The sequence below is a fragment of the Centropristis striata genome, chromosome 11 (genome assembly GCF_030273125.1).
Source record: "Centropristis striata isolate RG_2023a ecotype Rhode Island chromosome 11, C.striata_1.0, whole genome shotgun sequence".
Lineage (NCBI taxonomy): Eukaryota > Metazoa > Chordata > Actinopteri > Perciformes > Serranidae > Centropristis > Centropristis striata.
The window spans coordinates 31,954,286-31,978,440 of NC_081527.1; the positions used below are offsets into that span (position 1 = coordinate 31,954,286).

Sequence of the window (24,155 nt, forward strand, 5' to 3'; positions counted from 1 at the left end):
TATTTTCACATACTTTTATTTCCACGGTTCTCCTCTAGCTTTTTTTTTTACATTATTATTATTTTTTTTACATAAGAACAGACTGTTATACACAGATATTGAAGCAGGGCAAAGGGGGTGAGGGAAGGAGACGAAAACCATACAAAATGGTGTCTACTCAAGCACAACAAAATCTATGTGTATAAAATTGTGTGGGTTGTTCCACTGTGGAGGCACCAACCACTACCTCAATTCTTTTTTTTAAATAGATTAATAAAAATACAATCTTTTAAATGGACCTTTTAAAGTGAACTGCAAAAATTAAAGAAGATCTAGAGGCATGATGACTGGATCGATAATGTAGGACAATGTGGGTCGATGGCGCCACGCGGGAAGGGAGAAGTTGTGGCCAGGTTAAGAGGTGGATTTCCCTTCCAAAAAAAAAAAAAAATTCTCTTTTAAAAATGGCACACAGCAACTAGCGCTGGCTACTTTTCACCATATACTTGTACACTCAACATGATCAACAACGGCACACACTGGGGGAGGAGAAAAAAAAATGAAACAAAAAGTATTTTCCGTACGTTCCCATTCGCCTGCCTTCAAAATTATTTTGCTCTCCGTGCTGTAGTGCTTCCTTGTTAGACATGTTTTAGTGGAGAGAGCAAAGAGAAAAGGAAATAGACATGTGTCAGTGTGGGTGTGTGTGTGTGTGTGTGTGTGTGTGTTTGAAAGGTGAGAGAGCAGCGTTGTGTGACAGTGGTGGGGATGGCTCCATGCTGAAACATGGTGCTCAGTCCGTTTAACAAATACAGGTCCGTCTGCAGAACGCCACGTGGATCAGCAGAACTTCCTACAGTCTGCAGCCGAAAAACACACAGACGTCGGCATCGCGCTCCGCACCGCCGAACTTCTCGCACGGCAACTCCTGCTGAGGAGGCTGCGGCTCATAAATACTCAATCTACGGATACCTAGCTAGAACATTTTTCACTCTTGCATAACACGGAGACCACATACACACATACAAACCACCTATGTGTATCTCAGTTGATGACTTCACAGTCCACTATGACCACACATCTCCATGAGGTGGTGCTTCACCGGACTAATTCTCCAGTCTCGAAGCAGCACAGGAGGTAAACTGGAGGGCGATGAGGGGACGAGGGGGCAGCCCTCCTGGAGTCACAGAGCTCGGGAATGTCGGTGTGCCTTCTTGTTTTTTTTGTTTGTTTTTTTAAAAATAGTGTATCGTTTCAAATCACAGATCCATTGATTAACCTGGCTGAGGTGGAGCAGGGCACCCTTGTTCTGAGGAACCAACATGGCCGCCCTTCGCTTGAGTCAGGGAGGCCAGTTTACCAACAGCCCCTTCCACCAGCAGCACTGTGGTCTGCTTTGAGGCCCCTGGCTGTCTGCCTGCCTGCTGGCCTTCCTGCCTGGCGGCGGGTTAAGCGGTTATCTTGGACTTGGAGGATGGAGCCATGCACAGAGTGGCCTGTGGGATATGTGGAGAGAGCCTGGAGCTAGAGGCGCCTGGGACCCTGTCATCTGTTGGCTGGAAAGTAGTTAGGGTCCAGGTAGTTGTAGCCTGTGCTCTGCGGCAGGCAGTAGTCCCTGTCCAGAAAGGTTTCTGGCTGGTGCACCGGCTCTAAGTGGTGGTTCGGCTTGTGGGTCTCTGTCTTGAACAAGCTGGAAGACGAGCAGGAAGAAGAGGAGAAAGGTTGTCAGTGGGAGAGCCACTCTGAGTCTTGTAAATGTCACAGGAAAGCGCAGCTCAACAATCTGACTTAACCGGGCTTTGAAGGAACTATATTATTTCTACTATAGTTCCTATAGAATTGAAAACTGCTCACAACAAGTTGTGTGGAAATTTGTGGAAAGACAACATTGGCTGATATCTCCAACACACAATACAACAAAAATCGTCTTTAACAGTTTATATAATTCTATATAACGGCAACAGTATCTATCACAATGGAGTAAATGTTCTTTAAATGTAATTATGGTTAAAATAACCACGGTGTAGGTCAAATTTGAACTTTTCCATAGGCTACAAACAAGACAACACAGACTTAAAAAGATAAAAATTCCAAAACAGAAACTGAGTTTCCTGAGAAAAGTCATTTCAAGTTTCCCAGGTTTTAAGGTTAATAGGATGCCTCCTCCTGCTCTGTATTTACAACTTCACATTTCTACTGTTGCCAACCCAAGCTGCAACTCAAAACCATTTAGATTGATAAATAGCACTACAGGTAAGAGGACAAATGTGTATTTTGGGGTGAACTGTCACTTATTTTAACCAAAGACACCCTCACCAGATAGTGAATACAGCTGGGAGAACATCATCTGTGAAAACTTTTTGATCGTGTTTGTAACGTGTCACCTCTGCTAATTAACTGTGTGACTGGAATGTTTTTATTATTATTACTTTATGCATGGACAAGTTTAAATATAGATTGTCTTTTAATGCACTGATTGGAGCTGGGGAGCAAGATAATTTGTTTCTTTTGTGTATGAAAATCTAAATACTCTAATATTGATTTCTGTAAGTGCAATTTTCACTCTCATGACAGGAGGTGGAGGATCTCACCAGTCGGAGCAGTTGGAGCAGAAATCAACAGAGTTGTCCTGCGGGCAGTCCTGACAGTGCCACCTCACTCCCTGGATGGGCTCCATACCGCAGACGTCACACTGCACAAAACACACACGTACACACATATCCAACAACTTCAGTATAAAAATGCTGGTAAAAACAGAATAATGATGGTTATCAGCAAACACTGATTTCTTAGGACAATAAGATTTAAATGTCGAATGCACTGTCACAACACATCAGAGATAAAAGTTGTGTTTTGGATAAGAATACAACAATAACACGATGAAGTAAAGTCGATCAAGCTGCAACTGCTGTACTCCAATGCCAATTTCAAGCTTGCAGATGTCACGAATAAAAAATAAAAAAAGTACTTTAAGGATGTATTTCTTTATTTTAATGCTGTAGCCAGAGCCAACATCATTTTCTACCATTTCTCAGCTTCCTCTGTTTTCATTGTGCAATGCATTGTGGAGTCATCACACTCCAAAATGGAACAATTCGGGGGAAATTTTTGTCCACACTTTTTTACTGTGATCTGTACAGTGTGATGTTGCTACACACTCAAATACAGCAGATATCTCCAACACTTGGAGACTCAAACCAAAACAATCTTGACTGATAAGTAGCAGCACAGCTAAGAGTAAAATATATGCATTTTTTTATTTTTGGGTGAACTGTCCCTTTAATGTTATGAGTATGCATAGACTTCACCTTGTAGCCCACGTGCCGCATCCCTGCCTTGTCCTCGTGAATCTCCTGGAGCGTCTGTTTTTTCAGTCGCTTCAGCTCCAAAAGCTCTTTGTACTCTGGCAAATTTCTCAACTCCTCAGGTATCGCCTCCTCGTCCTGCGTGTGAGGGAAGGCAAGACAAACACATGTTAACGTGCACACACACAGAAAGAGAAAAGACAGTGGTGATGACTGACCGGTATCAGGACATGCAGACACAACATTTCTACATGGCTGCAGGGATCCAATCTGATATTGATATCTCTAGTGATTTATAACCTGCAAACAAATTTACTGCCACTATTGATCAATTTATTTTTAGTTGAACAAAAAAGGTGCATCCATAAAAAAAACATCCATCTAAGTTTGGGCAGTAATGTTGCAGTAAGTAAAAATTGTCTTTCAGCTCAAAATGCAATCTGCTGTTCTTCTTCATAAAGACACAGCTGCTTGCTTCCACCTTGGTATGCCGAAGGAAATATAACTTCAGAAATGAGAAAGTGCAACATTTTATTTTTTTGGACAAAACTATCCGTCACACTTCCAGGTCTTTTCAGAAAAGGGCTTTGTGAGAGTCCTGCCAAGCTGCCGACTTCCATTCCTTCCTGCAGACGCGGCCACAGTAAAGGACAACTTGGTGAAGTGAGAAATTATTGTGGCCCACGCTGGCAGCACCTTTGTGACTTTACTTTATACCGGCGGTGTCAGGGGTTTCTGTTAATGCGCTGGTGGAGCCGGCAGCCTGTGTTCTCAGCAGGTCACGGCGACCTGGTTTTACTTAAAGGTTACTGTCATCAAAGGGAGAAAAAGGAAATGTCAGTGCTTTGGTAACAGCGAGCGTCAGGAGTCGAGCAGTTCAAATGGAAAGAGAGGCGAGGCTGGCCCGGCCCCCTGCTCTGATTTAGCCATTTCTGCCAGTGCACACAGCCCTGATTGAAGTAAAAAAAAAAAAAAAAAAAAGGGGGTACAGACGTGCACGAACAAGGGCCAAATGCCTCGTTTGACCCAAAGGTAATAAAGTGGAGTTAAGAGGAACAGTCTGTCATGTTAAAGCACACATGATCTTAAATGCATTTAAAAAGACTAGTCAGGTATAAACAAGCTCCCCAAGGCACATAACATGCAGCTTTTACCTGTATTTATCTTACAGGTCACTGCTTGCAGGAGGAGAGTGTGTTTGGTGAGCGAGAAGAGGGAATGTGAGCTTGTGATCAGCTTAATTAAGCAGCAAAGACACAGTCTGCTCAGTGATCAGTGACACGATAAAGTCGGGGGATCGGTTACAAGATAAGCTCTCGGGACAAACAAATTAAAGCTTGATGTGTGCAAAAAGAAATCTATTAGATAAAGAAAAACCACTGTGGCTTCAGGACTGACCGAGTCATCAGCGGAGGGGTCCTGCACGCTGCTGTAATACGCCGAACGCTCGTCATCTTCATCCATGTAGACCGGAGGCTCGTAGGAGGTGAGGAAGGTAGACGGCCGGTACAGGTGCTTGTTGAGGTGGTGCTGCCTCTTACTGGATGCCTGGAGGAGGTGCAGAAAGAACAGCAGGCAGCTTTTAAACAAGTCCTCTTGAATATGCATTGGATATGTTATATCATTTGTCTGCAGTTAATATAAGAGCAGGATACGGCACAAGTACTGGCCTAATGGGGAAAAAAAGTTTGTTTGTGCCATTGATAGCATTTCAACTGTCAGTTCAACTGTGATGCTGATCAGGATGTCAGCATGGGTGCGTTCATAAAAAGTCACTGGACCGTGTAAATTGGGAGCTATTGGGATATATCGTTCAGTTATTCATCACACTTTTGGAACCGCAAACCCTGGACCTGTCTGAGAACACAGAGCAGCAGAGCGCCAAGAATAGTAAATGTTTGTCACAATGGATCAGCAAACTATTGATTTCTGTTTTTCACATTTGAGAAATTCAGAATGTATATATAAAATAACAAAAGTTTATCAGTTTGAACATTCAATATATTGTCTTTATACAGTTTTCAATTAAATTTATGTCAAAAATGATTAGCAAATGATCACACTTATTACTTAGCCTGTCCTATTGTCTTCATTACATCACAAAAAATTGGCTTTTTCCCATAAATTTAGAACTAAAACTATATATGAAAACCATATTACAAACATCATCATTGCTCTTTGTCAATATCTGCAATAATATTCACACAATATGATTGCAGTTCTATGTCATTTTTAATCAAAATACAACAATACTGGGTGAATTGCTGAGTCCTGACTACAAGACACTTAAAGAAAGCGTTTGTTAAATAACATTAGTAGCTCAGAGTGGTTCTGGGGTGTGGTAAATGAGTAAAGAGTTACCTTTTTAGTGTACATGCACAGGTTGGGTGTTCTTCCAGGCACGGGGATACCAGCTTTTGTCAGTTTGATGAAGTACTTTTGAACCCTACTGGCAACCTGGAATGTTTTAACAGGAAAATTGCGGTGTTAATGATTTCCAACTGAGGAGCAGCTGCTTGAAGTAATTGAGGTCAAGCAAATGTATGATCCAGGTACTTGCAGGGAGCCTTTGCCTTTTAGTACTACAAAGTATTCACTCAATGCGATTTAACAGCCTGTTTCCATAGTAAAGGCACACACATTTATCAGAGTCAGGGCATGCTAACGAACACAAGTAGACAGCAGTAAATTTGCTTCAAAGAATGCTGAAATGATGTTCTTTAGCTGGCAACATACAATTTTAGCCAAGTTAGGTTTAGTCAGGTGTAGTTCATCTTGAAGTTTAGAACTTCATCGTGGTGAATTCTAGCATAATTCTCACAAGCAAAACTTCAACTTCAAAGGGGAAAATATTCTGAACTAAGCAAGTAACAGTTGTGAATCAAACATGCATTTTTTTGGCTCTCCTTGTCACCTGTTTTGCTGTTCGATTGCCGAGCTCATCTGCAATCTTCTGCCATCTCCTGGACTCTACTTCCTCTGGAGGGAACTTAACAAGAAGCTGCTCCAGTTTTTTCTATCAAAAAAGGACAAAACAACAGCTAAAACAGCATTCCTGTATGCTTTTCACATTATTTGGTATCAAAGGGAGACACAAACGTGCCTATTGGGCATTATTTATTTGTTATATATATATATATATATATATATATAACTTGGTGTATAAACAAATGTCTTTTCTTGAAATATGTCTGGTGTAATCAGTAACATCAATAGTATCATAAGGAGGGATGGGAATAATAACTCAATATTGATACCACTGCCATCATCGATTCTGCTTTTCGGTAAAATACTCGCGATTCCCTTGTTGATTCTTGATCAAAATTCTAAGTGGGGAAAAAAGTCGGGCTACACTGGATTTCAACGTCAACATAAATGTTTCAAAACGACTGAGTCCAAACACAGTGTCGACAAAATTATAGGATGTTTTTTAACAAAAAAGAAAAGGTCTCATAAGCCTGCCTGTGTGGCACTTATGCTGTTATAAGATGATATTTCCCTTTGGCCACAGACGTGCTTCTCAGTTGTGAAGCAGAAGCACTCACAGTGGTAGAGGGTCAAGTGTAAGTCATACGTGGAATTTACACCGGTGTTCTGTAGAAAGATGTTCCAACATGTAGCTGGCGTTTTCCGCCCGTACTTAAAATCCTCTGTACGTAAAAGATCATTTTTAAAGACGTTAATAGCAGCATCTTTCTTTGTGAAAAGTTTCTTCCTCTATGCCATGATCCCTTCTTGAGAACCAAGAAGAACCAAAGGCACACGATTCCAATGGATAAGACCATTTTGAAACGGTTCTAGATTTCAATCCCTAATCAGGAGTTTTTTAACCTGGGTGAAAATTTCACACCGTGGCATCCCTAATATACATCAAAAACAGCCTATAAAACAGGTGGATAGCAAAGATTATTACACATTTAGGTGCTATACAGGACTAGAATGCTGTACATTTTAGATAGTAAATAATGTTTCAATGGCATCTTGCAGGCAGTAAAATATCGTGCAACATCTTACACACTTGCTACCTACCTGTTCCTCCACAGTCCACAGCTGGTTAAACGTGTCAGACTTGTTTGGGTGACAAATCCTCCCCCTGATCATCTGTCATGAAAACACGAGTGACAGCCATGTTAAAAGACACCAAAATAACGGGCACACCACCATTTCAAGAGATCTGTGCATGTGAACTGCCTGGCACACGGAATGCGTCAGTTTGACAGACAAAGCCCGGCTGTCAGATGAGACTCCAGACGTGTCATTGGGAAGACGCAGAAAAACAGCAACACTTTTGACTGACAAACACAATCCTGTTAGAATTCAGAGAGTGAAGCCCTGGAGAATGCAAATGTGCCTGCACAATATAAACAGGGAGAGCCACAGAAATAATCAAGTTGTTTGCTCAGTGCTAACAAGTTGGCGCCTTCTAATCCAAACAATCAATCAAAAGTGAAACCTTACTGCCTGTACAAGGTGGGAAAAGACACAGGCACACACATAATGGAGGCTAGGAATAAGACGTAATCAGGGGTTTTGGAAAGGCGGTTTCCATAGATACCATCTTTTGTGCTCACATGCGCTGAATGCTTAACTCTGTCGAAGAGTAAGAATGGGGGAGATGATGTTGGAGGAGGCCTAGACGTGTAAAAATGGTAATAACCTGATGATTTGTAGGCCAACCTGCAGGAGATCATGACTCACCAGCTACATTCAGGAACAGATGTAACTGCATCTGCACTAATGGCATACCGAGAGACAATCACAGCAACAGCAGCAGCGTGTGTGTGTGTGTGTGTGTGTGTGTGTGTGTGTGTGTGGTACAGGTTATTTTAGTAAGAAGGCAGAGCCATACCTGCGCCTGCCTGCCGTTTTCTAGAGCGTCACTAGTAGGCAGAGAGGAGTACATGGTGGACGATTCGCCTTCCTTCTTGGGCTCCACGGGACTTTTTGGTCGAGCAGGCAAACCTGGAAGAGGAAACAAGCATTTCTTTTTAAATGGCAAAAGAATCTCTGATCTGATTGGTCAAGTGTTCTAATTGTCAAATCATGTTTACTACTTTTTTCATTTTCCCACATTGATCCGCTCAGTTTAAGCTTTATGTAGAAAAACTGCAAAAACAACATTACTGGCTGAGATACATGTCACTATGGCGTAGCTATTGTTACTGAATGGACAGCCATTTTGTTGTATGTAGAGGCCGGTGGGGTGTGGGTGTGGGTGTGGGTGTGTGTGTGTGTGTGTGTGTGTGTGTGTGTGTGTGTGTGTGTGTGTGTGTGACTGTCTGTAAGGCAAGTTGGCAAGGTTTATTTATCCAGCACATTTCAGCAACAAAACAAAGTGCTTCACACAAGACACCAAAAGCATCATGGCAAAGGGCAGAAAAACACAATAAAAGATCATTAAAACAAAAGCTTAAAAATCAAAGGAGAGAAAATAAAACAGAAACAGCTAAAACAGAAGCTGTTAATATAATACAAGTAATTTAATTAAGTAAAAGTTACAATGCAGAGTTATACAGTTAAACATTTTTTGAATTTATGTTTCGTCTCCAGTGGCACACCTGGTAGAGCGCATACCATAGAGGCTCAGTCCTCATTAGCAGGGGGCCCGGGTTTGTATCCATCTCGGAGCCCATTCCCGCACTCTGAATATCTATCAATAAAGCTATAAAATGCCCAAAATAGTCTTTTAAAAAAATCATTATGTTAAAGGCAGATGTGAGTCTATCCTTGACTTAAAAGAACTAAGAGTTTCCACTAAAATGTACTAAAACATAGTTATGATTTCCCCCATTGGAGAACCCCAATTGCAATAAAGTTGAGACGCTGTGTCAAATGTAAATAGAAATAGAATAAGTGTATATTTACCAAAACAAAAGCTCATCATTTTTGTACAGTTTTTTGTTGAACATTTGTCAAGTCCCAACTATTGCAATCCAGAGAGAGAAGGGAAACAATGGGGAAGTGAAGGAACAGAGCAGAGAGAACACTCTGCTAGTGCTTGCAACATTCCCTATACGAGTGCTCTTATTAATATTCATTGATTTTGAAGCAGTAGCTTTATGCTGTTGTTATTAAACCCTTTCTGAGGCTACGACGGTACCAAAGATTTGAATACTGCAATTTAGTTTACCGTGGTGATTTATTCACACACACACGAGGGAGACTGATTAAAATGTACATGTGTTATTTTCACATTTTTATTTACAGTATATTTCATGGGCTGATATTTATACCAGCATAGACTTTATATATATATATAATGATTTATGGGGAGAAACCAAGAACTTAAATGTAAAATCAGACATTCAGCAGCCCAATACAGTTTGAATGGAATTGTCCTTTGTTCCATAACCACATTTTCCAACTCTGTGAAATAAGCAGTCCAATCAGGCTCTTTGGATCAAACTGACAAATATTGAGGTTCACCACTACCAATTAGATTATTAAAAAAATGTACACACACCAAGACGACGACAGATTTATACGTGCCTTGGTCGAAGATCAGCTTTAGCTGCCTGGTTTTGCGTTTCTTGTCGCAGAACTCTCTCTCAAAGTCACCGAGGCCTGAGGTGTACTGCTCCCATCCAATGTCAGGGAGCTGGACGACTCGCTGAGGACACGGCAAGCCCAAATTAACCTGAGGGGCACAAGCACTGGGGGTCATAATCCATTAACAAGTAACAATAATTGACTTCTCTAAACTATACTGCAACAAGGTTAAATATGTGACAACATATGACAAACAAACGCTGTAAGATAAAAGTTTTTGTTTTGGGACATACATTGTTGGGCATGCTTATGTTTTGATTATTTCGTAATCTGTGGTTTTATATACACAAGCACAGGCATTAATGAACGTAATTCAGGATTTGGGATTTCCAAGTTTTTTTTAATAAGAGTTTTATAAAGAGGTCCCGACTCTGGCTCCCGTTATTCATCATTGTACGCCTTATGATTTGCCAGACTGGCCGTCAGCAAGTTTGCATATTTGGTGTACAAGGCCATGCTGGGTAAACGCCCCTCATACATATATAATCTTCTGACGCAGACCTCCAGCAGTCTTTAGCTTTGTTCCACCAGGTGGCTTTCTTACCAGGTTACAAAGGCTTGCACTGACCTGGAGAAAATTATAATACAGACCCCTTGGAAAAAATTTTAAGCCAAGAAAAGCAATAAATACTGCTTTATTTGAGCTAGATTTAGTCTCTTCTTTTTTATATTGGATGAATGTATTTACTCTCTGTTGTGTTATATTTCTATTTAAATTGGAACTGATGTGTTATCTTGGGCAGGTCTACCACAGAAAAGAGATTTCCATCTCAAGAGGCTTCCTGGTTAAATAGAGGTTAAACAAAAAAGATAAAAATGAGGCGCCCTAGTGATTCCCATTTCTAGATGGGATGGCCATTTTCATACTGGGCTTTATTAAAAGATTCACCACATGACTTCATATCTTCATTTTCTTGTTTGTGCAATATCGTTTTCTGTGAAGTGAAAATGCCATTTTTAAGCAGGTACTTGCTTGTATTCACCTGACTGCACAAATTAAATTACCTTTACCCATTATTTGTATGTAGTCAAAATGCAGTCAAAAATATCTAAAAGGTGGATCGTGTGCACACCCTGGCCCAGGTGTCAACAGAATCTGAGTCATACAGTGGAAATGGAAAAGTGGTCTGCACACTGAATTTTACATGCTCCCAAATATTTATTCAAGCAGCGTTTCAACCAGCGAGGTATTCCTCAGGCAGAAACCCAAGAACAAGATCTTATGTACCATTTCTCTGAGAGGGGTTGATGCAGAGTGAAAGACTACACATCCACTTAGAAACGTGCACACTGTATTTAAACATTTTAAACAACTCACAACTTGTTTGTTGTACACATTAAACCATACTCCCACTGGCCCCATTACACATGTACAATCTAATGCAGCGCTGCAATAACATCTATCTTTACAGAGCTCATAATGTTTGCACATACAGCAGCATTGTTTACTGTGGTAAACAAATCCGCCTCTGCTAGTAATATCGAAAAATGTATGTGAAAACCAGCCCTAGTAACAAACACAGTTGATTGTCACTGATGTTTAAAATAATGTTACAACTTGAAATGTAATTTACCCAATTAAAAATGCGGCGTGCTTAAATAGGCCTAGGACAGTGGGGGAAAGACAGATATAGTAGGCTACTCTAAAATTTTAGACTCCGACAGTAACTCAGTGTGGGGGAAGTTTAATACACTGTCAATGTGTCTAACAGTCTAACACTTTCTCAATAAATGAGCCAGCCAGATGAGACACTAAAGAGAAATATGGTCGGCCTGAGACTTAAACTACACTGGATAAGGGTGAAAAATGAGGTAGTAACTAACTAATTTAGATCAATCGATTATTCATCTGGTCTGTAAAATGTCACAAAATAGTGGAAAATGTTCATCCCAGTTTCTCAAAGTTCAGGGTGAACCACAACTGTATGGTCTTTTTATATCTAACTGGGTTAGATATGAAAGAAAAAAAAATGTAAATCTCCATATTTGAGAGGCTGAAAAATGGCATTTCCTGCTATTTTTGCATGAAAAATGATTAATCACTGATCAAAATACTTGCCTTTTTTTCTGTCAAGGGAGCAATTGATTAGTCGACTAATCGTTGCTGTTCTTACTGACTTACTTGCTGAAAATTGGCCCAAAAGCCATAGCTGGCTCATGAACATGCCTTTATGGGAGGTTGTGTGCAGAACACAATCCCTCGCATCATGTTCACTTTTGTAAAGCAGTTGCTCTAAACTTAAAAGAAAACCTAGTGCAAACAAACTGTGTAATGGTGTGCATGCCATGTTTGTTTTTTAGCCTTTGCTGGACATGTAGTTGATTGTAGTATACAGTGTTTCTAATTTTTGTCCGTCCTGCAAACACAGAATATTAGAAACAGATGCAACAACATATAATTGAATGAACCCCTGTATGGGGTGGGTGTGCAAAAAGCTGAACATTATAGGCATCATAAAAGTAGACTTTATGGCAGAACGGTTATACTGGAAAAGATTACACTTAGTTTGTTACCCGTTTCTGCAGCTTTTCCACAAAGCTGATGGGATCGCTGAGAGCCTCCCTCTGCTGACGTGCCAACGTCTCCAGGTCCAGGATGGCCTGCGTGCGCTGGGCCTCGAGAACACCGATGGTCTGCAGCAGCCTCTGATAACTGACATGGAGGGAAGCGAGGTTAGACAACAGTGGAAGGGAGGGACTGCTTACATTATTCAACCTGACACTTGCAATGCTGCAGTGCATCAAACTTTTAGACCCTAGACCATGAATAAATCAAGAGTGGAGCTGAGACCTTAAATACTTTCACAAGACATGAAAAACAGTCAATTATTTTGCAAATAAGCTGTTTACAGGTGTTTGCTCAAAATCATGCATCTTACACCAAAGCCTGGCGGATCGAGAACTGCAGCTGGGAAGTTAACGTTCAAACTGTAAGAAAAGATGCACTTTAATCGCTTTTCTGATTAACTGTGCACATCACTCGGATTTAACAGTAATAACAAAAATCTTTGCATTGGGTTTTGCAGTTCTTGAGGAGCCTTCCGTGCTGTACAAGTCTGACCTTTCCACTCACACCCTCTGGGGCAGCTGAAGAGCTGCAAACTGAGCTGTCAATGACGAAGTGTGGTACTGAGTCAGAGGCCCTACAGTGCGAGCAGAGGAGGAGGACTCGACAGGAAATGTGACAGCATCCTACATGGCTATAACCTAATGTAGGGGCTCAGTGAAGCAGAGTGGATCAATCTCCCCTAACAGGACATGAATGAAAATCAATGCAGAGGACACAATTTATTCAACAGCTGCTGGTGGTTTAAAAAAAAAAACCTACAAGAGAAACATTCAAACAAGTTGACTGTGTTTAACCTCATATCCCTTCATTAGTTACAGGCATCTTCTTTCACACAATGTGCAGCTCTGTTGACCTTGTACAGCATCAGTAAGAGCTCAGCTTCAATGCAAACTGTAAATCTGTCTCTGCAGCAGTAGCAACAAAACACACTACTGCACATTTCCTGTCCCACAGAGTGATTCAAATGTAAGATTTCTGCAATAGAGAGCAGCAAACATGTTGACTTCCTAAGATGAACAGATGATCTGTGCATTAATCTGTTTAAGGGAAATGAGGAGGACTTTGCTTTGCTTCTCAGCTCTCTGGACTCCTGCCAGGTGTCCAGGGACAAACCTGGTGTACCATTGCCACCTACTGGGCCTGATGTCCACTGACAAACACTAGTGCCAAATGAAAAGCTGGCCCGGACAATAATGTCACCAAGTCAATGCCTGATAATCAAGCAGTGAGACATTCTTCATTTTAAATATGACATCGCTGTAAAATAAAAATTCAAGATATTCTGTATCCACATCATCAATCATGTCTCTGTCAATTCTCCATATTCAGCAACACTCAAATGCTTAGTCATGCTACCCTAAAAATGACTCCTCACTGCATTGATCCAAGCCTTCAAAAATACTCCACACTCAGCACAATCTAAAACTTGGCATGTCACTGAAACTTGATCGAATTACCTTGCAATACGAGAGCAGTGAAATGTTACTCTAAAGCTATTCTCTGAATCTGAAACAATCACCAATACTGGTGTCAAAGACAAGGGGACCTCAGCTCATGATGTCTCCAAGCCCCTACAGCTCTCTGCCCCTCCTCCTATGAGGATGCATCATGACTCCGCTGACCTGCCACAGTGCAGTTAGCAGTGCCTGACTGAGCGCAGCATGGGACCCGTCCACCAACATAAACATCCCATCTTGTTTGACAACTGACAACGCTACTGGGAACAAAACCCCACACTGAGTAATCCTTTTCCCTCTAAAACAGCTCATCTTACTGAGAAAGGAGAGTAATTTTAACATCCAATTTTGTAGGCTTTAGGGAGCTGACAATTGGCAGCTAATTCACACAATCATAGCACCAGCTTGAAGGTGGAAATTAAATGCTGAAACCTGTAAAACCAGAACAATACGACACGAGCTATAGTTAGATGCTCATCGATATTCCCATGATAACTGAGAAAAGACTTGTATACATTTGAATGTGATGTAGTGGTGAGATTATGTGCAATTTTATCAGGGATTGTGATTAAAAAAAAACATTCTCAATAAGTTGATTGTGGTAATTCTCCATTACCTGGATATTCATGAATATCATCACAAATTACTTGAAAGCCATCTGTCTTGCTACAGTCCTTTATTTCTTGATCTATTTTAATTTGCTAAAAGCATGTCCCTCTATTCTTATCCTATATCTAGCTGTTCTCACCACACTCCGTTTTTCCGCTGCAATCTTCTGCAAATTGGCCACAGTGTACTACAGATTTTCCGCTAACTGTAAAATGAATATGGCCACAGCCCATATGTTGCAGATAAAAACTAGTCAAATTATTTTTAATTTCACAGAAAACTCATCTTCTCATTTGAGGTTTTTCCTGCTCAATTAAGTTTGTTTGTCTGTTTTGGAGCAGATCCAAATTGTAGGATTGACACACAAAATTTTACACTTTTTATTAACATTGTATGATTTGGCCTTGGCAGAAGTCGGCTCTCTGCAAGTGCCCTTTTAGTTTGTGAAAGTTTATGAAAAACATTTCACCTTTCAGGCCTCTGAGAGAAGGGAAGAAAAAGGGAAGGGAAGAAAAAGCCCAAACATCTTCCATGTTTTGCTGTGTGGCTTGAATGAGTTATGCCACATTTCATATGCAAGTTAAAAAAAAAGTCAAACTGATTAATAATGTTGTGATATATTAATGCAAGCTGTCTGCACTCAAATAGAATGATTATTGTAGAGTAGATGTCCAGAGAACGCTACAAATATATTCAGTAGGGTGAGACACACACATCAACTGTGTGAATGAAATAAAACTGAATTCTTTCTCAGATTTTCTGCTTCACCAATTGAATGCATGTAAGCACTACAACTGTACAGCTTATTTTTGTCGAATTACTAGTGTATCTTTATGTCAACAAGTTCACATATATACCATCTTCCCTCAGAATCTATGGTTCATAGATTGATAATTGATTTTCAAAGCTGAAACTCTAGTCTCACCCAGTTAAATCTGTAGCAAAAGGTACCATTAAAACTAGCCAGGTTAAAAGAGAGCCAACTTCATGAAATAAAACTCTGGCTTTGGCTCGACATACCCTGCTAACATTATAATCTCACTGTAATACAGCCCTCTGAGCCTAAAAAAATGAAGACACAAGCATAGTCAATGTTTAGGCCACAATAAGACTGAACTGAAAAATACTGTCAAAACATCAGAAAATTCTCAGCACATAGAAACCCTCATCAACTGAAAAGCGCCTTTGGTTCATTCAAAACCAAAGACCAGAAGTAACGCAATGATCACATAATACAGTAATCAACATGTGTGGGAGCTACATCAACAAAAGATGAGGAGAGAGCAGAATCCCCAGGGAGCTCCCACATACTCTTTGTTGTGTTTAAGAGCCAGGTGGTCTGACTCAAAGTAATACACGTCTGGCTCCTCCTCTTCCTCCTCCTCCTCCGCAGCCTGGCTCCGTGTCAGCTCCTTGTTTTGCTCGTCCTCTCTTCCCTCCACAGGCACACTGTCCTCACCACCTGCCCTGTCTCCAGGTTCCACGGAGACCGGCTCCTCACTGGAGGGGCCAACAGAGTCTGAGGGAGCAGGTTCCTCCACCATAGGGCAGTCCTCCTCCATCCCCACCACCACCTCCCCCGCTTCCCTCAAGGGACCATTGTCTCTGGTAGGAGAACTGAGCTTGGAGGAGGCCTTGCCACCAGTGGCAGCCCTCCTGGGTGAAGTCCGCAGGGTGTATCTATGTTCGTAGAGCTCTGTGAAAGAGGGGGGCGTGCTGGATATTAAGGGGTTGCACCCCAGCTCTGTGGGGGAGGGGGTTGTTGCTAGTGGGGGTGTAGTTTCTCCTGAGTTGCTGTTGTTGTTGTTGATTGGACTACTGTTCATGTTGGTGGTAGTGGAGGAGGTGGAAGCAGCAGCTTCCTGCACTGGTGTTAGCGGCCTGCCATTGGTATCGTTCTCGCTCTCTGTCACCTGCTCCTCGTGGGCCAGACACAAGGGGTCGCCCACCACGTCCACTTCCACCTCCTCCACTTCCTGCTCCTTGGCCACTATCAACTCAGGGACAGGATCCTCCGGAACAGGCTCAAATGTCAGCGCAGATGAGGCTGGCAATTCCCCTGAGCCAGAGATCTCCATCTGAACAGGGACAGAGTTTCTACAAGGCACAGCGGGGTCAGGGGATGAGGGAGCCGCCGTCTGACTGCCGTTGAGCAGCGACGGGCAGTTGGTGGCAGAGGTGGGGTTTGCACTGGGCTCTTCAGTGAGTGTACTAGGTTCCTCTGCTTTATTCTCTCTGAGTCCATTAGAGGCCTTGTGAGCATTTGGGGGATGATTTGCCCCGTCACACTCCACATGACCATCCTCTGCCTTCCCCCCTGCCAGTTCACCTTCCTCCTTACCGTGGACAGGTGAGGCAGGAGCTGTGTTAGCAGAGTTTTGGCTGGGAAATTCTTCACAACTGTTGTCCTTGTTAGGCTCTGGGACAGAGACTGAAATATCAGATTTCAGAGGCTCAGGGTCCTCCTCGTGTCCCTGAGACTCTCCAGAGCGGGAGCACCGTTTGGCCCTTTTGATTTGAGGACAGACATCCCGCACCCCCTTCCCTCGATCACAGTTCTCTGACTTTTCAGGACTAATGTCTTTTTCTAAACAGGACACGCTCCGCTTCCTGGAGGTGGTCCATTGCTCCGCCTCAGCTGGAGAAGCATTCGAGTCAGTTACCTTTCCCTGCAACGAGGCCTGTTGCTGGCCATCCTGTTGAGTGTCCTGCTTTGTATCATGCTTGGCGTCCTGTTTAGCGTCCTGTTTAGGGTCCTTTTTAGGGTCCTGTTTAGGGTCCTGTTTAGGGTCCTGCTTTGACTCCTGCTTAACATCTTGTTTGGTGTCCTGCTTCGACTCCTGCTTGCCGTCCTGCTTAGATTCCTGCTTGCCGTCTTGTTTCGACTCCTGCTTGCCGTCTTGCTTAGATTCCTGCTTGCCATCATGTTTCGACTCCTGCTTGCTATCCTGCTTGGCATCCTGTTTCGACTCCTGCTTCTTCTTGGGTGAGCGGGCCCTTGGTAGCGGAGGCACCGAGGTCTCCTCCGGCTGGGCAATGCTGCGGTTCCTGAGGGTTCGACCACAAAAGTTCTCATCCAATCCATTGAGCCCCACTGACGACCTTGTGACGCGTGAGGAACGGGACGCGGCCATACTACGGCGGGTGCCTACTGTCTCCTCATCCTGGTGCTCTCTCCTCTGCAGCAGAATGTGGGCACCTGCAAAACACACAGACACACATACATGCACTTTAAGTCAATATAATCATGGAAAACCCCAAACCTTTACAGCTCAATAGTTACATCATAGCACTACCTTTACAACAGTTATTAGTTTGATAGGTTGCACTGGCCAGCCATGCTTAACATGAATGCATGAACGGTACCCTGGGGTCTTTGAAACAAAAGCATTCACCAAAGGCCTTTGTTAAATAATGCTTGGGTCATTTCTCAGCTCACACCAGAGGGGTATTGATTTCTCCTGTCATTGTAGCTAAGCAACACCTTCTGTCCACCGGCAAAACTAGATGTCTTATCACAGGTCCATACAAAGGAAATCCATCTAAAAAAGGTGAAGATCTTAAATGTCAGAAGACAAAATAGGAAACAATAAGGTCAGATCTTCCATATAGCCTAAATGACCAATCACACCGTCTCCTTTGACACTTCACAAATGTCACAGCTTTAAAACTCATCTGTATGTGCTTGGTAACTCCAGCGATTAAGGTGACTAAAGCGCAGCAAGCATTTCAAGTAAGGAAAAGCCCCTAAAGCCGGCCAGCAGATGATTTAGAAAACGGTAAACCACCTGCATAAAAATAAAAAATCAAATGTGTGTAAGTTTGATTGAGAGCATATTTATTTCCTCCCAGCAGAGATTACTGATTATTCTGCCACACAACGAGAACATACGGTTTACTGGTTGACTGATTTTTGACACAGAAGCAACACTGTATTTCTTGCACCCCATTCAGCAGAGATAGCACTGCAGACATAGGTTTATCATCACCACACTGTAGGCTGTTTATCTCTTCATAACAGGTGTGCTCAAGAACCAACAGGCTGCAATCCTTCAATAACTTATCGGCATGTACAAAAATTCAAATGCTGCGACAACAAGGTTCCTACAGAAGGCTTACAGGCTTAAAGCGCGGACAACTATAGGAAGTGAATCGTCACGTCTTAAACCTCTGACACAATTTAAGACACAACAAAGCCTACCCAAACTTGCTTTGTGTGTTGCCTGATGTATCCCGCAGAGGAAATACGGCATGCATTTGAACAAAATCCTGGCTTACAGTGTGAACTGTAAAATTAACACAAGCCAGATGCTCCACACACATACTCAATAATGGATATCTTATTCTATACTGAATAATCAATTTAACAAATGAAAAGACTTCATGCAATAACAATTCAAATGTAATCAGGTCAGACAACCCATCATAATTTCACTATAATTTCACTCATGCAAAACACTTTTACTTCACTTGATTATCAGAGCTGTCATCAACATATATACAGCTAATTCTGATTTATATCTGTATTTTGATTGTGTATATGGCATTAAGGTCATGGAATGAAGCGGACACAAACAAAATCAAAACTAGCATATGGCGACTAAAAACACAATCACAAAATAGCTTTTGCATTACAAAGAACCCATCAAGTAATACAGTCTACATTAACCCCTTAGCGAACACCCCACCTGCTATTTTCTTTCAGAGGCTGGAGTGGGCTCAGCTTTAAAGCTGTAGCTAAGATTGTATTGACTAATTGTTTTAAACAGATTTATGACTGGAACCAGAGCTACCTCTCAAAATAAATCTTTAGATTCAGATGGTACATACCATTTCTATGTGGTATCTACTGCTGACCTGTAATCAAGAGATCCTTGGTTTTACATTTAGTCATTTAGCAGACACTTTTATCCAAAGCGACTTACAGGAAGAGTAAAAGCAAACAACCAAGTTTCATGCCATTTATGTTATTTTCAAATTATTCTTTTAAAATATGGTATCATGCATGATATGAATCCATGTGGTCATATCGCAAATCCTGATAGCTTCTGTGTCAGTGCTTCTGTCTGCTTCTCCAAACCGAGGGAGTGCCTACTGCCATCTACTGTAGGCAATACACTGACTATGGATAAGTACCTCATATAACCCCACTTCAATAAATTTTAACTATTCCTTCAAGCTTGTTTTGAAAACTCTTCGAAAACTCTTCAATGTGAAGAACAACAAGCACACAAAGTCACTCCATTTTCCAGACACTAACTACACAATCAAAAAAAATACTTTTAGTAGGTTAAGCCTGTGACTGTAAACCCAACCATCTCCATTCTACATATACAGCATAAAATGAATGAAAGTGGGGTGATATTGATATTGCCTTGCCTTGCTTGCACTATATGCCTTCCTTTCCTTACTCCCAAGAAAAAAAAAACAGTCAACACACACATCAGCCTCCAAATAATAAATCTAACAGAGGACAATAAAAATGTGGCTTGGTAAAGGTTGTATTAAAGTGACATTCAGGGGGAGATGATCTCACTAGGTGTGCTTTTTTAGAAGATGAGACACAGTCATAGCATCCTGTTGTTAGAGGAGAAAAATCACAGCACCAATTAATTAGCATTGTGGACATGATGCTCATTTACATTAGATCCAAGTACATCAATCTGTGGGCCGACCTCTGTCAAAACTGATTTAAAAGCTCCTTGTTGCCTTTCCTGGGACAATTCCCCCCTTTTCCTACACTGTGCTAACACAGCAACATCAAAGCCAGAGGCTACCCTGGCGACAAATACATTTTGATAATATTCCTTCAGGGGGCAAACATAATAGTCACCTGGAACAAGCACTACCACATGCACAAATTACTCACACTCGGCTAAAGACTCCAACTGAGAAAGCTAATGTGATTTGTCCATGCATAAAATAAGAGAGAGAAAGAAAAACAGAGAGGGGGGAGCAAGAGGGGCAGGTTATTCAGACTGAGCACTCACCCTTAGACTCAAATCGACAAAACTAATTAAGCCTGCTCATCTGACCTGCGCTCTAAAACTAGAAAACTAATCACTACTTCAAAATGATCAGGGTGAGAGTTCAGCTGAATAACTATGAAACATTTGCTCACACTTCCTTGTCCCAATAATTAGCACACTGTTGGCACAGCTGTCAAAGCCTTAATTAATAAATATTAAAGGTCTAATGCTGTTGCATGTTGGAAATATCAGAATACGTTTGAAACTATATAGCAAGTTGTTATTAATTATATCTGACTATTCTATCAAAGGCTCAAACAAATGTAAAACATGCCTGGCAGAGGTGTAATGTCAGGAATGTCGTAAAATAAAGAGAGTGCAAATAGTTAGACAGTGTGTGGGGTAACTTGCACCTTTCAGTACATGCTGTTATCAAGCAAATACTCAAGGATTTTATTTTTTAGGGCCAATCATAAAAAAACTACTTAAAAATCAGTGGTCTCCTTAACTGTGACATGAATTAGCATCGCAGCATAGCAGGGTTGGGGAGTAACGGAATATGGGAATACATATTTATAAACAAAATATAAGTAACTGTATTTAATTACAGTTATTGCTTAAATTGGGGCTATTCTATATACATTTAGTGTGTTAAAAATACAACTGAACTACTTGAAGGGGTTACTTTCTTTTCTCCACCAAGGAGGTTATTTTTTTAAGTTCAACTTTTGTTTTTCGCTCAGCAGGATCACAGAAAAAAGCACTAGCCCGATATTTATTAAACTTGGAGAAAAGGTGAAGCATGGGCCAAGGAAGAACCTATTACATTTGAGAGTGGATCCAAATCACAATGTAGAGACACAAATTATTTTTCGCTTTCATTAACATTGCAAGATACGGCATGGCCTTGGCGGAGATCTGCACCATCTGAGTGCCTTTCCACTTCATTTTTGTTTTATTTGCTCTAAAATGTATGAGGCATGCATTTCCTCTAACTAGATCTTTAAAAAAATGTGCAACAATGTATGCATATGCAGTGCACCTGACACACAACAGTGGCAGGGGGTATACAGGGCCAGGACACAGTCAGGAATGTGATTTTGACATGGAAATATAAGACCCTGACAAATGAGTTCAGCAAGATGATTTAGAAGTTATCCCAAAGAGCACACTACTTGATCTGAAAAAAAAAAAATCAATGGAATACAATAAATGAAACAAATTACAATTTAGGGCATGTTTTCAGTAATCTGTAATGGAACACATTTTAAAAGTAACTCTCCCAACATGCATAGGTTACCTCAAGTATTAACGCTATGAACATCAAAATACTTTAAGCCAGTGCTTCAAGACCTTGAAACGATAAATGGAGTGTAAAGAGAGTATTAAAGAGGTAAAAGAAACAATACATTTCTTTTATACAAAATCATGTTCTATTATATTCAATTCAGTTTTCCCCTGTGAAAAACAAGCTACAATACAAGATATTCGACCCCTAAAGACCAATAAAAAGTGCCTTAAATGGAAAAAATGCAATACAGATGAATAACTCTTTGGCTGAACTGCTTATAACTCAAGTCAACAATAAGACCATAATGTTTGACAGGGGGTCGCAAGTAGACATTGCTTTGTTTTATGAGGGGTCAAAAGCCAAATGTTTGTCGGAACCACTGCTTAAGACCACAGAACAGCATTTGATTTGCACGCTCTCTCTACTGTTGGTGGATCTATGACAGTGGAGAGTTACTGATAAAAACGAAAATGTCATATTTTTGTGGCAATCTTTTGTGCCATGTCTTAACATCTAACCATGAAAACTTAACATTTAACCGCATGAAATACAAGCAAGCCGAAAATTGTCCCTGTCTTTTCAAGGGAGATTTCAACATACCAGGTGCTGGAAAACCCTACAGGTACTCATTTTTCATTTTGCAGTATAAGTGTTAGAGTAAGTTCATTAGTATTAACACAACATACTTTTATGTACAGCCACTGATCCTGACAAGGTTGGAAAATAACAACTTATGCTTACAGGCAGCGGTGAAGTCATAAATACAGAACGTGTCAAAGCCTGAATGTTATTTGTCTGTGCTGCTACTGAGACAGGCCCCATGTGTGATTGTAATTCTCAATCAAACCACTTCCTGTTCTTCACTAAAGCGCGTGTTTAGTTGTGAAGTTATGTTAACACGTGCTCATTACATTGCTATTATCACGACAGACCAGGGCTAACACACGGGCAATTTGCCATTATAAACTAAGTTTTGGTTTCATTGAGCTTTCAGGCTGTAAACTTCAGATATACACAAGTAAACACACCTTACTAGTTATGTGTGGATGCTATTGTTGGCAGACCAGCTAAGCTAACGCTTAAGAGTTCAGAGTGAGTCATTTGTTACATGATAAACAAACACGCTCTGTGCCGTTTTACCGTTGAGTTGGACTGTTCATCCCCGTTGCTGACCTGTAGTTCAACACTTCCACAGGGCCTACTGGCAACAAAAAATCCACGAAGTGGTGTTGTTATACATACCGATGAGAATCGCTCAAATCCCAACATCCAGCTCATCAGCTGCCGCCAGCTCCACAAAGTTGGATGCGGTTAAACTAGAGAATAGACAACGCTGCAGCTGCATGTGCCGCCGGTTGAGTTAACATTAGTTTGCAGCAGGTGAACTCTAAAGTTCAGGATTAAAAGTCCAACCACACGTTTAGGCAACAACAACCCGGCTGGTCCATGGAGCCGGAGAGCGAAGCTAACCGTTAGCATGGACCAACTTCCAAGCGTTACTTGACCTAACGTTAGCTCACTGTTAGCGGGCTAACTTACCGTTAGCTCTCTGGGCTAAATATAAAACATTAACGCTTGAGACTCCAAACTACAGACTGTTGCACCCGTGAATTTCATATATTATCCCACACGCTCCCCGTGACACACAGCGAATAGTATAGCCTAAAACCCAGTTTTCCCCTTTCCTTGTGAACGACTAGTTAGCCAAGTTGGCTCCTTCGCTGGTTCTTCTCGGCTAGTTTTCTCTATAAACTGCATCGTGCAGAAAAGAGTCGTGGCGGTTTTTAGATGTAGCCCCTCTGGTAGCGTTAATAACATCGGGTATATGCTAGCTAAACTAGCTCGACCACTGATACAGCCACTAAGCCCACCAATAACACATAAACGACTGAGGGATTGTGTTTGGCCGAGGTTGGCCAGAAGCGGCATGGTTAGCAACCGATAACGGCAGTTAGTAACCAGTTAGCAGCAGCTGCTAGCCGCTAGTGTTAGCTAGCCAAGCTAGCTGATTGTTCCGCGCATAACTTTGCCGATGTATTTGTGTACTGCCAACAATGCCGGTCCAGGACATTTTTGCTGGGCTAATAAATTCAGGTTTTGTCATTTGATGTACCACAAGCGCCGAACTGGCGGCACACTTCTAAAACAGCGTTTGTAGCTCAAGAATTACACATACCTCACTTCCGTAAATTTGCTGCACGTTCGGCCGCAGCCATGTTTTCAATCCAGTCAGCGAGCGTTAGCCGGGGTGTGTGAGCCCAGCAGACTCAACCGCGCTCGGCAAAATGCAACACTATACTGTACATTTTTACCCCTGCCAAGAGTGAAATCGGTCGCACACTCTTCGGGGTCACCTCGATTAATTGATGGCGATTTATTGGCACTTTTCATGATTGACAATACACAGCACAATTGATTTTTTTTCTT

The 24,155-nt window shown here is 41.6% G+C and overlaps 1 protein-coding gene across 3 annotated transcripts; it reads right to left on the reverse strand.

The window, feature by feature from the left end:
• zzz3 (zinc finger, ZZ-type containing 3) lies at positions 1–24,022 on the reverse strand. Of its 3 annotated transcripts, none has more exons than XM_059344258.1 (12): positions 23,905–24,022; positions 15,780–17,667; positions 12,348–12,486; positions 9,774–9,921; positions 8,134–8,246; positions 7,314–7,385; positions 6,199–6,300; positions 5,646–5,741; positions 4,683–4,832; positions 3,288–3,422; positions 2,571–2,671; positions 1–1,669 (listed from the first exon to the last, which is right to left on the reverse strand). In XM_059344258.1, exons 2-12 carry the CDS (start codon positions 17,600–17,602, stop codon positions 1,525–1,527), a joined length of 3,024 nt encoding a protein of 1,007 aa, XP_059200241.1. In that variant the 5' UTR covers positions 17,603–17,667; positions 23,905–24,022; the 3' UTR covers positions 1–1,524. The 3 variants fall into 3 exon arrangements, with proteins under 3 accessions (XP_059200241.1, XP_059200242.1, XP_059200240.1); XM_059344259.1 differs by lacking the exon at positions 23,905–24,022 and adding an exon at positions 22,971–23,866; XM_059344257.1 differs by lacking the exon at positions 23,905–24,022 and adding an exon at positions 22,869–23,866.
• Between the last annotated feature and the right edge of the window lie 133 nt (positions 24,023–24,155).

What these genes read in the sequence shown, in the direction of transcription:
- zzz3 (XM_059344258.1), bottom strand. Translation starts at nt 17,602, where the DNA reads ATGGCCGCGTCCCGTTCCTCACGCGTCACAAGGTCGTCAGTGGGGCTC. An exon ending in GCTCTTAAACACAACAAAGA is followed by an intron (nt 12,487 to 15,779) that starts GTATGTGGGAGC and finishes CCTCCATGTCAG; the next exon opens with TTATCAGAGGCTGCTGCAGA. An exon ending in GCAATCGAACAGCAAAACAG is followed by an intron (nt 5,742 to 6,198) that starts GTGACAAGGAGA and finishes AAAACATTCCAG; the next exon opens with GTTGCCAGTAGGGTTCAAAA.